The 21,521-nt window shown below is 34.5% G+C and overlaps 1 protein-coding gene across 1 annotated transcript; it reads left to right on the forward strand.

Moving 5' to 3' along the window:
- The first annotated feature begins 184 nt into the window (after positions 1-184).
- RNF212 (ring finger protein 212) lies at positions 185-20,580 on the forward strand. Its single transcript, XM_075092473.1, has 12 exons — positions 185-296; positions 1,896-1,957; positions 6,157-6,231; positions 9,074-9,130; positions 10,688-10,746; positions 12,854-12,918; positions 13,008-13,077; positions 13,884-13,929; positions 15,243-15,306; positions 17,120-17,192; positions 17,966-18,150; positions 20,543-20,580. Exons 1-12 carry the CDS (start codon positions 185-187, stop codon positions 20,578-20,580), a joined length of 906 nt encoding a protein of 301 aa, XP_074948574.1.
- Positions 20,581-21,521: the final 941 nt, after the last annotated feature.

Consider the following 21,521-nt stretch of genomic DNA (forward strand, 5'->3'; position numbering starts at 1 on the left):
CCTTTGGCCCCACTGTGTGGGGGAGGGGCGGGCACAGCCACCCCTCAGCTCAGGGCCCCGTGCTGCCTCTGACCAGAAGAACATGGCGGAGGGAGGCCTGTAGGCCTCACCCAGGGGTGGCAAGGAAGGTCGGTGTCTGCCTCAGCTGCCTGCTCCCTGCCAGGCCCTCCTGCCTCTCTGCCCCATGGCTGCCCCGGTCTTTTGCAATGTCTGCTTCTGTGAGCCCCGCAAGCCCACCCCACGGTTCAGCCTCACCAGCTGTGGCCATGTTATCTGTGAGAGCTGCCTCCAGAAAGGTAATGGCTGCTGCAGGCATGGGCGGCTCAGGCCTCTGCTTCATCGGGTCAGGCAGTGCCAGTGGGCACAAATTTACCTTAACTGCTAGCATTTCTGACCCCCTGTGGAAAAAAGAAAGGGATGAGCATTTCTTCTTGTCAATTGAGTGTTCTTGATAAACCTTTTCAATTCTTGCTATTGATTTTCTTTAAATAATAAAAACCACCTGTGTCTGCCTCCAGATGAATTCAGCTGCAACAGTGTGGCTTTGAGAGCCTTAGACACAGAAAACTGGAGGCTTTCATAAAAGTCGAGTCTGGATGGTTATGATCCATAATCGCATTGTAGAAAAAATAAGATGGCATTTTGTTCTGCCTAATTTTGGAAAGGGCATGCTTTTTTATTAGTGAAAGAGAAATTTGCAAAACATAGGATTTATTTAGGGCAGGTTTTGCTAATAGTCTTAAGACATTTTAAATCTCAGTACTGGCACTGAAACAATAGAAAATTATCAGCAGCATTAGGAGGATTAGAGGTGATATTTTGAAGCTCTTGTCTGTTGTATGCAATTCCTGAGTCATACTCTGGGACTCCTGTGGTGTGCTTAGCTGAAGATCTGTGGAAAAGACAGCAGAATAAGGAAGCTGGTTTTCAAAAGAGAAAATAGCAAATATCAATGTTTCTCCCTTTGAGGTCATCCTAAATGACCAGGGTTTTGTAAGGACACACAGAATAAACGATCCATCTGTATTTCAGAATTAAAAAGTTTTCACTAAAAGTTTTCACATGGTTGCTGTTGAGGAGAGACGATCGTAAAATGCAGCCTCTAAATACAACTTGCAGGCTCCTAGAACTTGAACAACTTTCCTTTCTGCTGTTAATATGTTTTGGCAGAAAAAAACCTGAGACATTGTATTTTTTTTTTCTGTGAATTCAATAATAATGATACTATCAGGTTTAAAATCTATTTATTCTTTAAAGACATTTATAAACATTGATCCTTAGAATCCTTAGAAAGAAAGCAGCTAGTAAAATTATCAGTTATAAATACTGTAGTTATATGCATTTATTAGAAATATTTGCTAATAAGTTCACAAATAATCAGAGACATTTTAAAAAATGATAAAGTTTTAAAAAGTGATGATTTTCACTGCAAAATTCACACGGTAAAATTATTAATTATTTGAAGTTAAGGTTTCATATATTTTATTGAGGGAGCCAGACTGCATCCCAATCTAAAATGTCATGTATCTGGCTGACTTTAACTCATTAGTGCACATAAACATACATTTAATTAAGCCAGGCAAGTAGTCCTATTTAAATCAAAGGAACTAACAGTCACCTGCACTCAGTGACACTAATGATATTCATAAAATCATTTACATAAATGTTTATTTGCGGAAGTAAGACTTGATGACATTCACATGCATTTTCCCTGTGCAACTGTGTGTAATGGTTATAGAATCAAATCCTTTATTCATGTTTATTTGCATTACTTGTATAACCTTCAGATTCCTTCCACAAGCTCCAAACAAAGGCTTAGGCATCAAATTCTATTAAAAATTTATTCGATATCTATTGAGTTTGATGTATATTTTAAGTGTGTCTTTACCTTACAGGGAAAAACGATGAATGTTTGATCTGTAGAACTCCTTGTCGTACATTATTCCTTTCAAAACAGGTAAATGAAGCTTTAGTATTGTTGTATTACATTAATCTGTAGTTTGCTTAACAGCTAAATTATTTGCATTACAAAATATTTCCCTTTTGTTTGCCAACTGTGACATGAATATTTACTGATGATAGGTTGGTAGACTTAGATGCTTATACACTACACAGCTTTTAGTTTTATGGATTAGTTCAAATAAAAGCCTACAGAGACTCTTTAGGTTTTCGGATTCTGCTGGTGTAAATAATTTCAACCTTTTCAAGAAACATGACTGGCTACTGTGTAACATCAGTGACTACTTTCAAAATGTGGAAGAATGTTTATTGGCTTTGGCAGTGGTACATCAGAGAACACGGACTGTAATGAATTATTTCATGTAATGGACTGAACTGAAAACATGCATGGCAGTGCATCAATGTTTTCAAGTGTATGGGGTTTATTTCTCCTTTTTCTCTTAAGCTTAACTATTTTCTTTGTGGTGATGTGATTAAGAGAGGATCTGAAATATTGTTGGGAATTCTTATTATTCACTAAAGAATGAACAACTTTTAATTCCCTTCCTTGAGAAATCATTAGAAAGATTTAATTTTCCCGTTTCTCTCAGGAACCATCTACTCCTTAGGTGATTTTATAAACGGGTTGTGGAAACATTTATATTTTCCTAGACTGATGCCTACCTGAGAGATAAGCCTGCCTTACAATGACAAGAAAAATACTACGAGCATTCAATACAGCTAACACATAAAGTCCTACAAGGCTATAAGGCAATCATGTGTATGAAACAGAGGACAATTTGGAACTAACCCTGAAGTGGTGACCTTGAAGGAGGGCATGGTTTCTCTAGATATGTTTAAAACTGAGCTGATATGTATCTAAATACAGAAATCTCTACCTATACATACTGTATATGAAAAAGTAAGACTAACAATTTTTTTTGTATTTGTAAACACAGAATCTTGCAGAAATGAAACAGGGTAAGGAAGACAATGCTACCAAAAATACAAAATTACAGCAAAACAACAGAATGCAAACATAATACAAAGGAACAATGCACACAGTAATAAAATTTTTAAAAAACCCCAAAGCCCCTCATAAAACTTCAAAAGAAGGTGTTTTAATAAGCTTTCAATATCAACCTACCCTGGCTGTAAATTTTGTTATTAATTTTAGTCACAGAATAATTCATGTTGTCAAGGACCTCCAGAGGTCATCCTGTCTAACACCTTCTCAAAACAAAGCTGATTTTGAAGTTAGATCAATCTTAAATTGCAGCCTTTTGACAGAACTTGATAATGTGCTTCAAAAATACTGAAGGAATTTAAAAATGCAATGATTAGGATACTAACAAAAATATTAGATGTTTCATTAAAACCTGCTCTGGAGGACTGGAAGGAAGAAAATTACCATATTATTTTAAAAAGACATTAATGATGATTGTTTAGCCTTGATTAAGACCAGATAAAATGATTGGAATGATAATTAAAGATGCATATAAAAAAGTCATGGCTCTGTAATTCAGGAACCTGAGTGGAAATATACCTGGTAACCTTTATGAGCTTGATGCTATGGGAGAATTCCCAATGAGTAAGAGGTCCTATAAATGTGTTAAAACTCCTCATTAAATTGTATATTGGGGCAATCAACATTTACACATTAAATATTCTCATCTTCACAGTAATGCATGCTTGTCACCTTTATATCTTCCTTCTAAGTCTCATGATCCCTGCTTGCTTTTTCCCAGAGCATGGTTGTTATGATAAATCAGAATCTTGCTGTTCATTATTTCAAAATATCATGTTCCCATCTGCTACTCCTCCATGCAACAGATAAAATATAAACAGTGTTCTACAAACGTTTATTTTAAAGAGTACTTAAATCAGCCACAAACCTGGTTGGTTTTTATTTTTCTCAGATCTGATAGGTTCTTAAACCAAGGTCATTGCTTTGTTAGGACCCTAAATAGGTTTCTAGATCTTGCCTCCTATGAATACATTTTAAAGATGTCAAATGTATTTTTATTAACACATTATTTTTTTCTAGATGAAATTTTATTGTCTTGTTTATATTTTCTTTACTTAAATACAACAGATAGGTTAGACTGTGCTGTCTATCTGCTTTTTTCTTTCTAAGTGTGCCAATTCATCGTGTGGAAATTTTTTAATACTTTGGTGATGTCAATCAAATTCAAAAGAGCAGAGGAAGTTTCAAATGCAATTAATTTCCTCCTGTGAGTTCTATAAAAATTAGTAGCTGGGGAAAGCAAAGAAAAGTAGTTTAGTTCCCCTGGTGAGAGAAGTCCAAGTCCAGCTCATTGATAACCAGAAGTGCATTTGGCAGCGTGTGCGCAGTTCTACAGTAACCAAACAGCACAGGAATAATCTCCCCAGGGAAGTGATTGACTCGGCCCCATTGGACACCTTCAGGAGTCGTCTGGACAGGGTGCTGGGCTATCTTGTCTAGACTGTGCTCTTCCTAGAAAGATTGGACTAGATGATCCCTGAGGTCCCTTCCAGCCTGGGATTCTGTGATTCTGTAATTCTGTGATCTTTGCTCAGATGAGTGCTTTACCGGACATCGAAACAGATGATGTCAGAACAGGGGGAGCAAAAGATACAAATCTGTTGCTAATCCAAGTTATGAACTTAGCTCCTCATGTAATTATTTTTGATATGTATAAGACTCAGTTCCCTCTTAATATTAAAAATATATAATATAAGAACATGTTGAAAATAGGTTTGGCAAATGCAGCTCTTATTAAGTCTTGGATATTTCACTTTATACTAGTATTATACTGTTTTTGGAGTATGTAAAAATATCTTCTCTCTATGTTTGTGCATTTCCAAAGGGACCAAAGCCTAGTTCTTTTTTATTTCAATGCAATATTTTTAAATGATAGCACTTATCTTTCTATTTTCTTAGCAGCCTCGAAAACTGTTTCTTCATTCACAGCTGGCTGGATTCTTATTTCTTTCAAGAATTCACCTTTCTTTACTTTTTCAAATTTTTTAACTTTTTGAAATTCTTTAGTACTTCTGGGATTAATTTACATTTTGCCTTCTACGGTTTCAGCTCCTTTTGACTGGATTTTGAAAGGTAGTTCCTTACATGAAGGATGCTTTTTTTCTGGGACAATCTTCTTTTGTCATCTCAATATGTTGGGATTGTTTTTGCTTTTCTGTTCATCTTTTGGCTACTTATAAACATACCTTCTATTATACAATCACAAGAGAACCTTCCAATTCACAGTTTACAGGTAGATGGGTTTTTTTTAGCTAGGTACCTGATTTTAAAAGCTGTCTACTGTTACAGTAGAAGATGACTGCAATGTGATCACTGTTAGTTCTTAGTAATATAGCTATTTTAACTTAGTAATATAACTAGTGTAACTATTTTGGGGTTGTATTTTTTTGTTTTTCTTATGAATAAATTAGGAATACCTGTATTCTGGAATAAAGGAACTCTTAACTGAATTATTTACATTGCTTTGTAGATTTGTATAGATGTCCAAATGTCACTTACCTTCTGAATTTCACTTTATATTCTGTAGCATTTCTTTCTCCCTATAAATAATAAACATATTCCTGAATTACAGTGATAGCTTAGGTAGAGAGCACTTATTCAGCATTTTCTAAAAACACAGTTGGCAACATCATGATCTCTGATTAAAAGTCTTGGCCACAAAATACTGGAAAAATTAAACTATCATTTTAGGGCTTTTTCTCTCCTGTGAAGATAGCATTCTGCTACCAACAGGCAGGAGAGGTAAAGGGAACCCTGTGAGCACTGGAACCATTCTGAAAAAGGACTTAAACAAAACTGATTATAAGATGCATCTGTGTGGCTGGGGATGGTGAGAACCAAAAAGCACAGAAAGGGACTGCCAGAAACCTGGCTGTTGGTCTGAAGGCAATGCCTCTTCCAGGGGACCAAAACACCTTCCTTGAATGTCCTCTGGAACTTGTTATTGTCTTAGTTACAATAAGTATATATGTATGTAAGTATTAAAACAAAATCACAAAGCCTTCCAGATGGTTAGTAAGGACATTAAATAAAACTGGGCATGTTTTCAATTTCTGTATCATCCTACTCTTATTCTGTCCATTTTTTATTTATATACATTGATCAATTTAAGGAACATTTCATAAAATGTTTTATTTAATATAGTTTGCAAATAAAAATGCTAACATTGGTATACTTTCTTTTCTTGGTAGACAAATCCTGATATTCAATCACTGTTCATGGGAATAGATACGTTGTGCAAGAAATATTCAAAAGAAATAACACAGGTGAATCTGCCTTATAACTTTTTAACTCTATATAATAATCAGCAACTTCTACTGAATTTTATATAAAATATATGAGTGAAAGCTTGAAAATTAATGTATGCCCGTTACTGTCTTTACTTCCTTAATTCCACAGTTTCAAAGTTCTTAAAGCATAAATTATTCATCATGGTCACTGCTTATGTTTTCAAATTCTCTCTGAGGACCACTAGTCTGGTTATTTTAATGAAGTAAAATCACTTTCACTGCCATGCAATGAACCTTAAACATGCCCAGATAGTGTGCCCTTATTATAGCAATAAAAAGTTACACAGTGAAAACCTGAGCTGGTTAAAGACCTGAGCTGAATGATGTCTCTCTCTCTCTCTCCCCCCACTCTCTCCCCAAAGCGAGCAAGTTAACAATGATCCCTGATCTCAAAGGCTAGGCTTTATTAAAAATAAGAACAATCTAATTCTTCAGGAGCAAAAAAAATCCAAAAGAGGTCTGTTTTTTTCAGACAGATGCAATAAAAGATTTCAAGTTAAATTTCCTTCCTGCCTTCTGTAAACTCCAGGCAGGATGCCTTCCTTCAGGCTTAGTTTCCAGCCCAGAACTTTAGTAGTTGTCTGGGTTAAATGAATACATATAAACTCCCATTGCCGCCTCATTTTCTGCACCTCTTCAGCTTGGCTTTGTGACTTGCCCTTGTCCCTCTCGCTGAGCATTTCAGTCTCAGTTTCAACTGCTCTAGGTTGAACTGTAGTAGCACATCCTCCCTCAACCCACCTGCAAACTTCATTGTGTATTCTCATCTCCTTGGGCTGGTACTTGTTTGGCCTTGTGGTGAACTTGCTGGTCCAGCAGAAGAATAACCCAGGGAAGATCACTTGCTTCCTTTAATGGTGATTATGGATTCACAGCTGCTCTACTCTATGCTTCACAAACTTCTCCAAAGCTGAGAGGGGTCCCTTTCCTCAGCACTCCTCCTCCTAAGATACATAGGTGACACAAGATAAAGAAGAAGTCTTCCTCTGTCCTTCCATACACACTTTTTAACAGCGTGCATGATGATCAGCAGTTGTTCTGTAAGCTGAACAAATCCACACAGCTATGCCACCAATCATACATGAATACAAACTTCTGTAATGTGTCAAAGAAAGGAAAAAATGGACATGATCTCAAAAGACTAAGGTGGGTTTTCTGTAGCCTGAGATAACCTATGGGAAACATATTGACGTGTAAAGGTATTAAGGTATGTTCAGAACTCCCACCAGCATCAAAAGACATAAGAGCAGCTTGTGCTGTCTTAGCACAGAGGTTTATCTAATTGTATCTGCTGTCACAACAGCAGATGCTTAGGAAAGCGTATGAGAACAAGGCTGCCACGTAATGCTCTGTCTTCAGAACAGCCTCCTAGCTTTCACCGGCTTGTGGCACAAGGGTTTCTCAAGGTGGGGTTGGTGCCTTTGTAATCAAAAGCTTTTGGTGGATATTTTTCCCCATGTAATTGTTAAATTGTTTTCTGAATATCTAGCACCTATCCCGTGCTATGGAAAGGAGGTCCACGGGTTGTACACTGTGTGATGATGATTTCCTTTTTCAGGTTTTAACCTGTTAAACGCTAGTTTCATTTGATATTCTTGAATCCCATTCTAGAGGAAAAAGTAACCAGTCCCATGTACTCCATCTGTGCTAATCATTAGTTATAGACTGCTAACGCATCCTTTCTTCAACTATCCTTTTTTTGGCCATGAAGACTCATATTCTATGTGGTCATTCTTTTACATACTCTTACATACCGCTGATTAATGTGAACTATTTCCAGACCTACCATATTGTTTCTGAGATGTTAAGCAGGCTTAGGATATAGCAACATACATTTTTTGAAGTGGAGCAAATATATTCCCTGTTCTATTAATTTTTTTTTAACCACTTTTAAATGGTTTGCTTTTAAGTTAAGTGGTCATACCGACCACTGAATAGTCATTTTCATAGCTTTCTGCTTTCTAGACCCAAGACCTCATTTCTGAGTGCTGGGAGGCAGCTCAGAGCCATTGCTTCTGAGTAGCTGTTTTTTCCATCAGTTCTTCTGGAGACACTTCTGATCCTTTGATGAGTATCTAGTGGGAACCTCCCAGGCTCTTCTACAGTGAATAAAAAGTAACCATTTCAATTAGATACTCTGCTATGGCTTTATCTTCTCTGAGTGCTTCTTCTTGGTTGTCTCTATCCCTACACATTTTCTGGCAGTTTTCTTACATGTGAGAGAAAAGATTTATTAGTAAGTTATTGCCCATAGTAATTTGTTCTTCAAGCTCTTGTCTTGCCTACCTTGTATGTTTTTACTTTTAACCTGTCATGGTTTACGATCCTCATTTGGACACAAGAAGTGCTTACATACCACCAGACAGTGTGTCTAACAATTATTTTTTAATTAACAGGATATTTTTGCAAGGCAACTTATAATTGCCAGTAAGACACATTACTTTTTATGTTGCCATTAATTTTATGTTTGCTTAGCACTAATGAATAAGAAACACCACAGCTAAACTGGCTTTCCAATGTCTTTACCTTGTTATTGAACGGAGTGTTAAAATATAAATTCAGTGAAATAAATCTACTAACTCTAGTGTAGGTCACACTAGATTAAATAAAATTGATAAGACTTTCCTACCATACTTATTCCTCTACCATTCCGTAACTTGGAATGTTTCGTTAGAGAGGATATAAAGAAGATATGTTAAATACTTACTAAAATATAGAAAAATTTGAATACTGTGACGCTGTTCTTCTCCATCACTTTTTTGCTGACATTGCATAAATGTAATTAGGTGAGGCTTCATATAATTGTGTTTATTTTTAGGTTTCAGAATTTCAAGAAAAACATCGTAAACATTTATTAGCATACCACAGACAAAAGGTAACTAATTATTATTGTCTTTTTTTTTTTTTTAAATGTTTGCCTTGTTACTTTGGCTTATTTTTGGAAAATATATTCACCTTTTATTGTAATACTTAGAGTAATTTATCAGGGTTGCCTCATTTCTGTCATCGTAAATACTAGGTTTGAATTATTTAAAATTTCTGGGGGCTTTATTAATTATGGTTACTATTATTTAATAAAACAGATTTTAGTCGTGGAATGACTGAGATTAAATGGAGAGTCAAGGGGCAGGGAGAGAAGAAACCATTTCACTGCATCAAGAAGAAAGTGGAAGAGGTGGGGAGGGATTCGTACTCAGATGATAAGCCTAGAGAAAAAGACGACTAGGTCTGACAGAATAAATTAGAAGCTTGAGCAATAGAGAACAAGACTATGGGCTAGTACCCTGAGTCAGGGATAGCTCTATCATTAGAGGTTACATATATATATACACAAAACCCATATATATATATATCTTTAAGGTATTTTGGCCTTAAAATGATCCAGTCCTACAGAGTGACAGGGTAAAGTACATTGTTCCTAACGTCTGTACTGGTCACTTTCTTAATTAAACCTAGCTCTCATGAGGAAAAAGAAAAAAGAAGAATACAAAAAAATCAGGTCTTAAGTAAATTGGATTTTGTCTTTAATCTGTTTTGCAGTCTGACATCTGCAAAAAGAGCATAATATCTCCCACAAACAATATGATTTTATAAAGGTATATCAGGTAATATTATTAAAGGGTTCAAATAATATTGTGAGGAGAAGCATGAAAAGTTAACAAGAAAATCCATAATTTCTCTTAAAATCAAAATACGAATAGCATGATATAATGAAGCACTAAGGTCACACAATGGCAATTATGGATAAAATACAGATGCAGTACTGAGGCTACTGAGTAAATTTTTATATCCTTCATAAAATATAATGTATGAACATGGAATGAAAGACTGTAAAAAATACACATACTAGGGAGCTGACCTGATGTTCTTGACCTTAATGTACTTCAGTTTTGCAAGCCCGTAACATTCTTTAATGGAGATTTTTTGGTTGTGTCTATAACAATAGGACATATTCTTCATATAAGATTACAAATAGATACTGCAAAGAACTGAATAAATTTGAAATCTGAAATAAGAAATAAAGGAACATGGTATTTGGTATTTTATATAGTTATTGGTAACTTTTCCAGATAATTCTGTATTAAATGAAACATAACTTTTATATCAGATATGGAAAGAAAGAAGAAAAATAAAAGCAAACTATTTTTAAGTACTTTTCTTAGTATTCATTTATCTAATATTATGAGCACACTTAACAAAAGGTAATCAAACTACATCTGTAACTGTCAAAAACAAGCATATCTTTTTACGACTGTCTGTTTAATGGATCCACATAACAGCTCTAGTCTTGCCACAATAAATCAGGCATAGCAATGATGTCTAAGGTTAAAACCAATAGCAAACAGTTCAACACTTTAGAATACTAGTTGTATGAAAATGAAGTTGTATATCACACTAACAGATTTTGTTTAAATCTATGATTGCCTCACAGACAGTAAAGTTGGAAGAATCTCTCAAGAAAGTGACACAACAAATGCATCAGATACAATGGTAAGAGGTTTAATGCAGCAAAAGTAAATGAGAAATAGTCTTTGTAATCAGACAACTGTGAGTTTAATGGAGAAAACAATAAAAAAAGTCATGCTTTATTTGCCTTTCTCATATAGTGTGTTGCATAAATAGAAGCAGCATATTTTTTACAGAAATAAATGAACAGTGATTTCTCTCATCAGGTCCGTTTTCTTCATATTAATCAAGCCTGTCGGGAAGGAATAATTTTATTTATAAATTGAAGCCAACAGTTACTCTAAAAGTGAACGTTTAGTAATCTTTATCATATAGATATTGAGTTCTAAAATTGTTATTTGCATTTACATGAACATGTTTGTGTTTTTTCCAATGGGCTTTTCAGCATCAGCCTGGAAAGTACTATGAGATCTTTCCTAGTATCTAGCACATTTGCAAAATTACTTTTGTAACATGATTCTCATCTTCTCTGTTTCTAGTAAAAATCTACTTCTTGACTCATCTTAAATGAGTGTTTTTTTACAAATGCATCAGAAAGATACCAAAGAGGTAGCTCATCATTATGCCCCTACACCTTAATCTTTTTGTCTTATTTATTTCCAACTTAAAGCCAAAGTTCTTCTTGATCCCTAAGTGCGCTCAGTGCTACTCTTTTCAATTCATTACATTTTGTTTCAATTATTTGTTTGATGATATCACTTTGTTTTTAAATCATTATGTAGTTCTTCTCAATATTGATATAACTTTCCATCTCCAGAACTTTCTGTCTTCAGATTTCACAAACTGCAGGCTACCTCTGAGTCATCAGGGAGTATATTAAACAGGATCACTTGCAAGACTAAACTCAAGGGGACATCACTAGTAACATTTCTGCACTTTCTTCACTTTTTTGTTGTTGTTGCTTCACTTTTAACTTTTTTTCATGGTATACTTACTTGATTTAATTGCTCTTATCTCTGCTTTAAAGTCCATACAGCACTCTAATATTTAAATTTAATTAACGCAGAAAATATACACTATCTTACTACTACGAGAATATAAAACAAAAAAAAAAGATATCAGATTGATCTATTGTGATCCACCTATGCTGAAATTATTACATTTTCCACAAAACATTTGTTTCCATGTCCTATTTTATCCTTCCCATTTTCTAAGACTTCAAAAACTACTGGGGAAAAAAACTTAACAGGCTTAGCCTGCTTTTGCCTTTTACTGAATATGGGTATAAAGAGTAGTGTGTAGGTGTAATCTGCTTCTCCCTATAGATCCGTCTTTTTGAGAGAAGCCCTTCATGAATGCCACTTTATGAATACCAGTGATCAAGGATGCTGACATCTCCTTAATAAGCCAGTTCAGGAAGCCAGCAATTTAATTACAAAGTTTTGTTGATCTTTATTCTTTTTCTGTGTTTTTTCAGTGTAGAATTTCTTTTGAGTCAGACATGCACATAATACTGTATTATGCTCTCTTACGCTGTTTGGTGTAATATAACTGAAAGAAAAACAATATAAAGGAAACTATGTATGTGGTGGATTATCATAGTTTATATATTTTTATCCACTGCCTCCTTTTTCTTGTCTGCATGTCAAATAAATAGCATCACAGAGTTCTTACTGAATTTCAGGTTTTTCAGCGTTCTGCCAAGACAGTATGACCTAGGGCTTCTCCTTGCATGCCCAGTAGACATATTCCCCCTATTTATGGTTCTTGACGAAGGTATCAGTTTTACGTAGCCATTGGTGAATAACATAAATATGTCAACATTTCTTTTGATAACTATATTTTTTAAAGCTTGGGAAATGTATACATTGAAATGAAGATTTCTGGCTCAATAAGAATTGTATTTTACCGTCAGTTGTTCCATAAAGTACTTTGCCATAATGTTATCCTAAATTGGTATTGTTGAGCATGTAATGACTGATACAGACATTATGATACAAAGAAGAAGTTAATAGCTTAGGAAATAGATTGTTATTTTGCTTCATGGTAAACAGTGAAGCAAATAGCTGGCACACACCAGCTATTGATGGATAAAATGTTTTGATTTTATGCTTTATTGACCAACCGGACAAATGAAATAACGAAACCAGCTTTCAATTTCTATCTGTTGTTTCTTCTGTTTCCCCTTTAGTATGAAACCTCCTGAACAAAATACACAACTACCATTTTGCAGAACAAGTAGAAATCCACTTTCCAGTAAGAAGTGTTGGTTTAAGATACTAATTATAGAATACATATCACTGGATATAGCTATGTTCTAATAATAAATTTATTAATGACTTTAGTTCCTTCAAGAAAACAGAATGGTTACTCTTCATGTTCTCTTCATCCTAGTCATCCTTCTGCTTCTGAAATGTAGGTACAAATCAGATGATTTTCAGTGAAAATCTTAACAGTGACAAAATACCGATATTTTATACACAAAGCCATTTTTTGGAAGTGCATTTAACATAAGTATATTTTCTGGGTTTGGGTTTTGTTTCTGCAAACTGTGTAAGTATGAAAGAGCTGGGGAAGGTCTTATCTATCCAAATGTATGTAATAGCTACTTGTATAGATTGGCTTTGAATCATACAAAGGAATAAATTCTAAGGCATGATGCACCTTATTCTAAAGACTTCTTGCATAGATAGATTATTTAGTGACAAACTCTTCCCATTGACTATAAGGAAAAATTAAGTGGCTTGTACAGACACCTACTGTAGTTGTCTAAAGTTAGATGAGATGAACTCCAGTAAGGCTCATTAAATTTTGAATAAATTGAACATACAGCTTGCTCAAGCTAAAAGATTTTATATACCTGTGACTGTGAGTTTATTTTTTATAAAAAAAGAAAATTCACAATGCCCTTGTTGTGGTGACAAGTGACAAATATGTAAATATGCATATTTATTCTACATTAACTCCTAGAATAATGACGCTAATCATAAAATAACTTCTCTGTAAACGTCGAAACCAAAGTTCAGAATCAATCAATAGATTTTGCTTACTGCTAGTGGGTTTTGGAACAAGTCCTAAATACTCATATATGTTATGCATTATGTATTATGCTTTTCCATTATTAATCAAATTTAACATGAGAATATAAGGTAATTTTAGTCACTATAATGAATGTGTTATTTTTGTTACAATGTCATACTTATTTTGACCTTTGTTGTAAGAATGGAGTCAATGGAGATTGATCCTGTACCTTCACCAATGAGGAAAGTAAGTGGGGGTTTTGTACGTTTGTTTATATACATGTATATGTTCATATATATGCTTTTGATTTCTTCTACTCTGCAAAAAATAGGATCCCCCCGACTTCAAAAAATTCTTATGTAAATGCTGATTTCAGCTATACTTGATGCTTTGATGCTTAGTAGAAGTCAGATGATCCCCAAAAAGGAACCAAAAGGCAATACAATGATTTCTGGAATTACATTCTTCACATGCCATATACAGGATTTTAAACTTCTGATGCTAAATTAAATGGCAAATTCTTGAAATGTCAGTGTGTTTTTATTATAAAAATGTTGTAACTGTTTCCAAAATAAATGTCACTAATGCACAGATTTGAGAGTTGCAATTAAATTTAAGTTCTAATATATTAAAGAATGGAAATATATGTAAGATTTCCACCTTTGCCACCCCCCATGTAGATGTCTGCAGTACAGATCTATGCTAGCGTCTCAGGGTTTCCTTTATAACCTATGGATTGATTATATCCATAGATAGACCTATATACATAGGTATAACCTCATTAGTGTGTGTGGTTCATCTAATTCTAAAGGACACTTATTCCTGTTTCTCCTCCTTGACAATAAGGGAATTTCAGGGGATCAGGCTGGGTGTAAATGTTGTCATGGTGAAGTTACAAGAGGTGAATCACTTGGTGCTCTTAACTTCACAGCTTTCCTGAAATTTCATTTATGATGGATAAAAGGTTTTTTTAAGCCACAAATCAAGCCAATAATTATGTTTCACCTTTTGCAAATAATTTTGTTTGCTGCTTTTGCCTGTGCTCAGGGGCATCAACGTCTGTATAGTATCTTCTCATGTTAAGAAAAAGATAGATGTAAAAGTCAATGGTTAGAACCTGATATTTGAATAGGGAATTGCAAGTTTTAAGTGACATCTCTAGGAAGAGAATGAAGGCAGGAGCTTTTCACTGTATTAGTATTTTGATTAGGAGAGCTAATATCCAGCAACAGATGCTAGCTTAAGAGCGGAATCTCAGCACAGAAAATGATGTAAGTGTCTGGTATTTTTCTTATCTGAATGTGACAGAAAGGAGTTCTTGGAATAAAACTAAAATACATGTACTTTTCTCCTTCCATAGATGTCTAAAAGATAGTAACTTAATTCTGAGGTTTTGCATTTTTGTGCTATGAACAAAACTGGCAGTGGAGAGTGCCAGCACTCTGCAGTCTTTATAGACCTCAAAGATGTAATGCTGTTGCTTAAAACACCTTAATAATTAACATATTTATTACACTGTTATACCTTGTATACACTGTAATACCTTGCCACTCATTTAGCCTGAGACACCAACTGGTCCAACAAGATTATCATTAATAACTCCACCGCAAGATGGACGTATGGGTGAGTAAAAATAAAGTTTGTAACTGGATAGCACTTGTATTACATTAAGAGGATTAATAAATTAAAATCCATATATTATCAATTTCCTGAGAAAAATTGAATTGTGTTGAGGTATAAGGAACTTATGTAGGCATCAATCCTGCAGAAGGGAAATAGTTAAAAATGAAGAATTGAATAAGTCTTCCTAGTACTGACCTGCTCTGTTCTGTGAATAATTACTTGTAGCCGAACTGATTTTTGCTGTGCAATCATAGTGAACAGCTGCAAAGAAAATACTGTAATGATATCCATGGTTGAACAGAACAGGCATACTTGCAATATATGTTGCGGATCCTCTATTAACCTTCATAATTGTATTTGTTTATAGTTACCAGAGATTAACATTGTCCATAATGTCATGTTAAAAATCACATGATGAAAAGGGGGGAAAGTAAATGGAAAAAAGTATTTCATGACAAAAGCAAGGTAATTAAGTTGAGATCAAGAATTTCTTCAGAAAGGTGATTTTTTTTCACCATATCACTGTGATAGGGTAAAAGACATTTTAATCCCCTGTACTTCCCTTCATTCCTGGGCTGTTGCAGAGCTTGGGCAACACTCTGATGTACACAAGATGTGAAATTAGTGCAGACTCCTTGAGTCGTGCTTATTTGTGAGTAGTTTCCCAGAATTCCTAATGCTCTGCAGGTCTACTGTTCATGTGTCCCTCCCATTCTTTGTTTTACATTCAGTGTGTTTCTGTAACAGTCCATTCCCAGGCAGTCTTTCAGCTGGCTTCAGCAGTTAATAGAATCATCTCCAGCCACGTAAGGAGCTTTTAGCACTTGTGTTTTATATGGTGTAAACATCTCAAAACAAAGACAAACACAATTGCAAGGCGATTGTAATGAAGGAACAAAAATTGCTCTTTCTATGTTTTGTCTGATTTATATGTTCAGATCCTTCCCAAATGCATGCTTGCCTATAAATTTATGGATGATAAATTAGCGAGAGTTGAGGCTAACAGTTTTTTTTTATTGTGTCTAAATATAGATACTTAATTAGATGATAAAATTATATGTAGAACAGTTATGTGTTCAGCACTTTTTAGAATCAACCCATAAAGTTTTGCAATGGACAAAGATGAATGAATCAAAAAATACTTGCAAAAGTAAGGGCAAGTAGAAACAATGATTTAATGGTGTACTAAAGAAAGTTTCCTTCCCAGATATGGATGGAGCAAAAAGAATAGCTGAAGAACTGGAGCACCTCAGCAGAGCTGTTATTCTAATGTGCAGAGCTGATAGTCTAATAATAGTCATAAATGAGAGTAGGTGAAAGAAACCAACATATGTGCTTAACTTGAAAAGTATTTGCAGGAATGGCAGTGTGATGTTTTCATGACAGCTAAGCTCTATGTAGGATTCATCTATTGAGACTAAGGACAATTGTTCACCCTTATGCTCTGCTGGAGTACTGCTGAGGATTTTTGATAGCTTTCACTTTTGCTGGATCTTCTTCCAGCAAGAGGTACTGGAAGACAACTCATGCCTCAGCAAATGTCTCATCTGTGCTAAATTGTAAAAACACATTATTAATTTTTATGGCTGTTTTCATCCTTTCTCAAGTGACATGGTGACTTCATTTTGTCAACCAATTCCTTATCTTTCATTGCCTATTGTAATTGTGCACCATTTTTTAATTCTTGAATAAACCAATCATGAATTTTCCCAGAATAATGCAATTAAAGTACTAATCTTTGTTTCCAAAGTTATCTCTTAAGTAAAATGGGTGATTCATGTTGGTCCTGTTTTCAAAAATTCGATTATTACAGGTAGTGTATCCTACAGAAGTTCTCAGTCATCTGGAATAATATCAAGTCAAAATAGTAGAGCAGGATCTACAAGGTAATTAAATACCTTTTCAAGACGTTACCATCTCCTATTAGAGACTGAAATTTCTCTTGTCTGGCCTGTCTTAATCTGTACATTTAAAGGTTATAGCCTATATCTGAAGAAATGTTATTGTGCAGGGTAGCTATCACCATTATGAACGTGTTTGTTATTGTTGTAAAGCTGTATTTTGAAATCACTTTCTTCAAAAACATGCAGAGATAATCTGAGCTCATGTGACTGTGGACATCTACAGTCATGGTACTTTTATACAAAGGGTAGTAATTCTATAGTAAGAAAGTGCTTTATAGTTCTAAAAATCAGAGGTGACGACACCACCTACACAAGAGCTATTCTCTGAATAACCTGAACATCTCCATGCAGTGTGTAGCAAGTGTTTCAGGCTTTTCATCTAAACATTGAAAATATCTTAAAACTGTGAGAATTACTAACATCAAGAAAAAACTTAAAATTGTTCTGGAAAAAGTGAGTTCTTGTTCTCTATAATCATTAAGCAAAATATATCTTCCAAGCACAAATTTAAAATACATACAACAAAATATTTCTTTTTTTTTCCATCTCCGATTCATACCATTTATTTTGTCCCTCTGCTTTTTAAAATATGTAAAAGTCCTGAAGAAGCAAAAATATGATATAGAATGTGTAGAACACAATAATTGATAGCATTTTCTGCTAAAAAAGTAACACTATGTATTTAAGGGATTTTGAAATCTCTTGTACTATGAAAGTAGCCTCAAATCATATCCATGTATTAATTTCATTAACAGATCCACACCTATAAGACTACCACATAGTGGATGTTCACTTACATCATCATCTGGATCACAAAGTAGTAGAAGGGGGTCTGATTTCAGAACCCCTCAGTTGTATCCGTTCACATCACCTTCCCCACAGTCATCTGCAACAAGACACCCAATCACCATCTCTGGACTTCTTCAAAGGCAACATTTAGGCAAGTATATTTTATAAAATCACAACATTTAACACTTCCTGAAAAATTTTCAGCATAACATACACTTATTACTTATTTACTGGAGAATAGTAAATAAGAAGTAAATTAAGCAACAGAAAAGTGATAATTCAAAATTGGAAGTGGCTATCAGCAAAATATGAAAAATGTTGATGTTTATGATTATTGTTTTGCCTTAGCCTTCTGTGTAATAAAATATCTGCTGTGAAAATGTGTTCTTGCTTCACCCCATAAAAATTATAATAATAATAATATTTTAACAGACATTTAAATCTAATAATTTCCATAATAGTTTTCTAGAAAAATACCAGTTCTAAATAATGCAAAGCATATAATAATTGCACAAAAAATAATCTTGCAACAAATCTCAAGTAAGGAGTAGAGAAAAGAGAAATGGAACAGTGGAGAAAGTGCAGTGAACTCAGTGGGAGTCATAGCAAGACTGAGATAGTCAACAGGAGTCCTTTAATAAAGCAGAACAGCTGAGTTGACACATGGGAAAGAAGGAAAAAAGAGGTCTATAGTGAAAAGAATGAACGGGAGACAGTTCCTCTATGACTGAATAGCGTGTTGTAGAAAGTGGGTGGCAGTTGACGTCTCTCTACATCCAGCAGAGAAAAAAGAAACATAAAAGAAAACTGCAGTATTCTGAGAGTAAGAAGTGAAGTGTTAGTCACCTGGTTATTTGGAACTAGGGAACACTAATGAAAATTAACAAATGAGTGAACTCTTTCTAAAAATGAACAACAGATAGGGAATGAGCAGATGATGAGACAGAGAAGAGGAAGGAAGTTGTGTTAAGAAATAGAAGAAAGGCGAGGATATTAAAAAGCTTGGGAGAAGAAAATGAGCCCAGAACAGTGCATGGGACAGAACAAAGGCTATAGAGGAAGCAGATTAAAGAATGTGTGAAGAATGGAGATGAGAATGCAGAATATTAATGTAAAAGAGGAAGTAGGTTTGACCAAAGGAAAAAGATGAGAGGATAGTAAGGGCTATTTTTCCTGCAAAGCAAGAAAAGCAGAAGCGAGACGCTGTGGATAGTTACAACAAACAGACCAAACAAAAAAGCAAAGAGTAAGGAAATGATAAAAAGAAAATTAAAGAAGGCAAAAGCATTTTCTAGCCTTTTATTTTTGTGTTTTATAACTACTTACTTCATTGTACTTCTCTGTCACATGCTCTTTATCTTAACAGTTCGGGAGGAAAGGCTTAGATGATAGTTATGAGCATTTGTTGCTGGCCATTTTTCCAATATTCTGTATGATATTAACTTTATTTCCTTTATTATTACCTGTCACAGACTTCAGTAGTAATCTTCCCAATCCCATGATTTTTTCAGTCCTAGTAATGTTCTCTCATTTGCCAAATTTTCTGTCTCAACTTCACATTTCTTACAGATTTAGCTGTCAAGACACACACAAATGTCCACAAGTGACCATAAAAAGAGAGGGTATTATCTGTTGAGTGCAGCATAAAAATAGCTAAAGTAGCTGCACAGAGACCATCCCAAGAGGGGTGTAGGTAGGAATTGCACTGGGACAGATTAATTAATAAAATGATAGAATCATAGAACAGCCCAGGTTGGAAGGGACCTTGAAAGATCATCTGGTCCAACCTTTTGTGGGAGAAAAGATGAGATTATCTAGCACCAATCACATCTTGGAAACCTAAATCTCATATTGCAAAGTACACATCACAAGTGAAATCTTTGTTATTTATATTAGAAGGACAATTCAGCTATAAAATATTTTCCAGTCCATATTACTAAATGTGACCTTTCTGTTGAAGACTAACACATCCCAAGCAGTTCTGAGTTCATGAAACTTCATGAAACAAACATAAAGATATTTTAAGAAATGCACTCATACTCAAGTTATGAATGCTTATAGCTTATAGAAGCTTCCTTTGTAATTGTTCTTGTGGAACTTGTGGACAGTGATATAACAAGTGAAATAATGGATGAACCTGACAGAATCTGTAAATACTGTACTAGAAATAAAAGTCTAAAAAAACCAGCTACATTGACCTTGAGTATTAGTCACCTTTGAGCTGTATGTTTACAAGTTAATTGCAGTTCATATGTAGAACGAAGCTTTGGACATTCTCTGTGTAGCTGAAACTGGAATATGGCAAAAATACTTTTACCGAAAAAAAAGCCTAATTCTTTTATATAAATAAAAAGGAGCATATTTAGATTCATAAAAAGAGCTATACAAAAGTCCTCACCAAAATGTATGGGTTTTATTTTTAATATTGATGGTTTTCACTTTGTCTCATCCTTGAAAATGTTCCCAAAATAATTTACATTAATAAAGTTTTCTGTTAGTCTTACTAATTTTTTTCCCCATTTGTACTTGTATTCTTATTCTAGGATTGACTAATTTTGGAGGACATTCAGCAGAAAGATAAGCAAACATCTGTGAATTGCTTTGGTCAATAGGCATCTGGAGAAGCCCTACACAGTCTTTGGATATCAAAGTATTTGTGATTTCTATAAAATGCCAAACTGGCATAAAACAGCTACTCATTCAGCCTAAATAATGTATTTAAAACATCATTGATCTTGCTGATTAACATCTACAGTAGTTTTAAACAGGAGTACAAAACCCTTTTGCTGGTTTTAGAAATTTTTATGTAAAATATATTGTATAAATAAACAGCCTTTATTAATTAAGTGTTAAGACAAAACATGATTGTATATTCAATGAGCATTTCTTGCTGTGAATGTATTGAGCTGCAGTAGAGCTCTATTTTTAAATTGTTGCACCTGTACAGTGTTAGAGATGAACGCCAGTCCTAAAAAAAAATATTAATTTATGGGTTTTTGATTCCAGAATTCCAAATTTCTGTTCGTACTCAATAGACCACTTTTTGTTTGCACTGTTGAAAGGGGTAAGGTTTGAGGGATATTACATTCTGCCAGGCTCTGCCAAGCTCGTAATACAGTATTGATTCCACACTCCAAAAAGTTTACCTTTCAATTTAAGTAGCAATGCAATGATTCCTCCCCAAAAAGGAATGAAATGGGGTAACTGGGATGAAGAGACAAAACACAGATTGCCTTCACTCTCATACAGGAAAAACAGCTGGAGACTCTGAATGGAGGGTGTTGGAACGCAAGCTTTTTTCTTTCGAGAATAACTCTTATGTTGAAATCCCCACCACTACTGCATATCTCTGGCAAAATTTTGATATGGCTCAGTCATTATACACCTTTGTCTTGTTTTGGCCCTAACTTTACCTGGAAAATTTTAAAAATAATAAAACTAAAAGCTGTTTTTTTGAGATAAAATCCCCTAAGTACATGATAAATTACTTTTGGGTTGAAATGTTTTGCCTGACCTAAAAGA

This window comes from Phalacrocorax aristotelis, chromosome 4 (assembly GCF_949628215.1).
Source record: "Phalacrocorax aristotelis chromosome 4, bGulAri2.1, whole genome shotgun sequence".
Classification (NCBI taxonomy): Eukaryota; Metazoa; Chordata; class Aves; order Suliformes; family Phalacrocoracidae; genus Phalacrocorax; species Phalacrocorax aristotelis.

Excerpts from the sequence above, each read along its gene's own strand:
- RNF212 (XM_075092473.1), top strand. The coding sequence starts at position 185 with ATGGCTGCCCCGGTCTTTTGCAATGTCTGCTTCTGTGAGCCCCGCAAG. Across the intron at positions 12,919-13,007 it reads AAGTAGAAATCCACTTTCCA|TTCCTTCAAGAAAACAGAAT; the intron begins GTAAGAAGTGTT and ends TAATGACTTTAG. Across the intron at positions 13,930-15,242 it reads TACCTTCACCAATGAGGAAA|CCTGAGACACCAACTGGTCC; the intron begins GTAAGTGGGGGT and ends CCACTCATTTAG.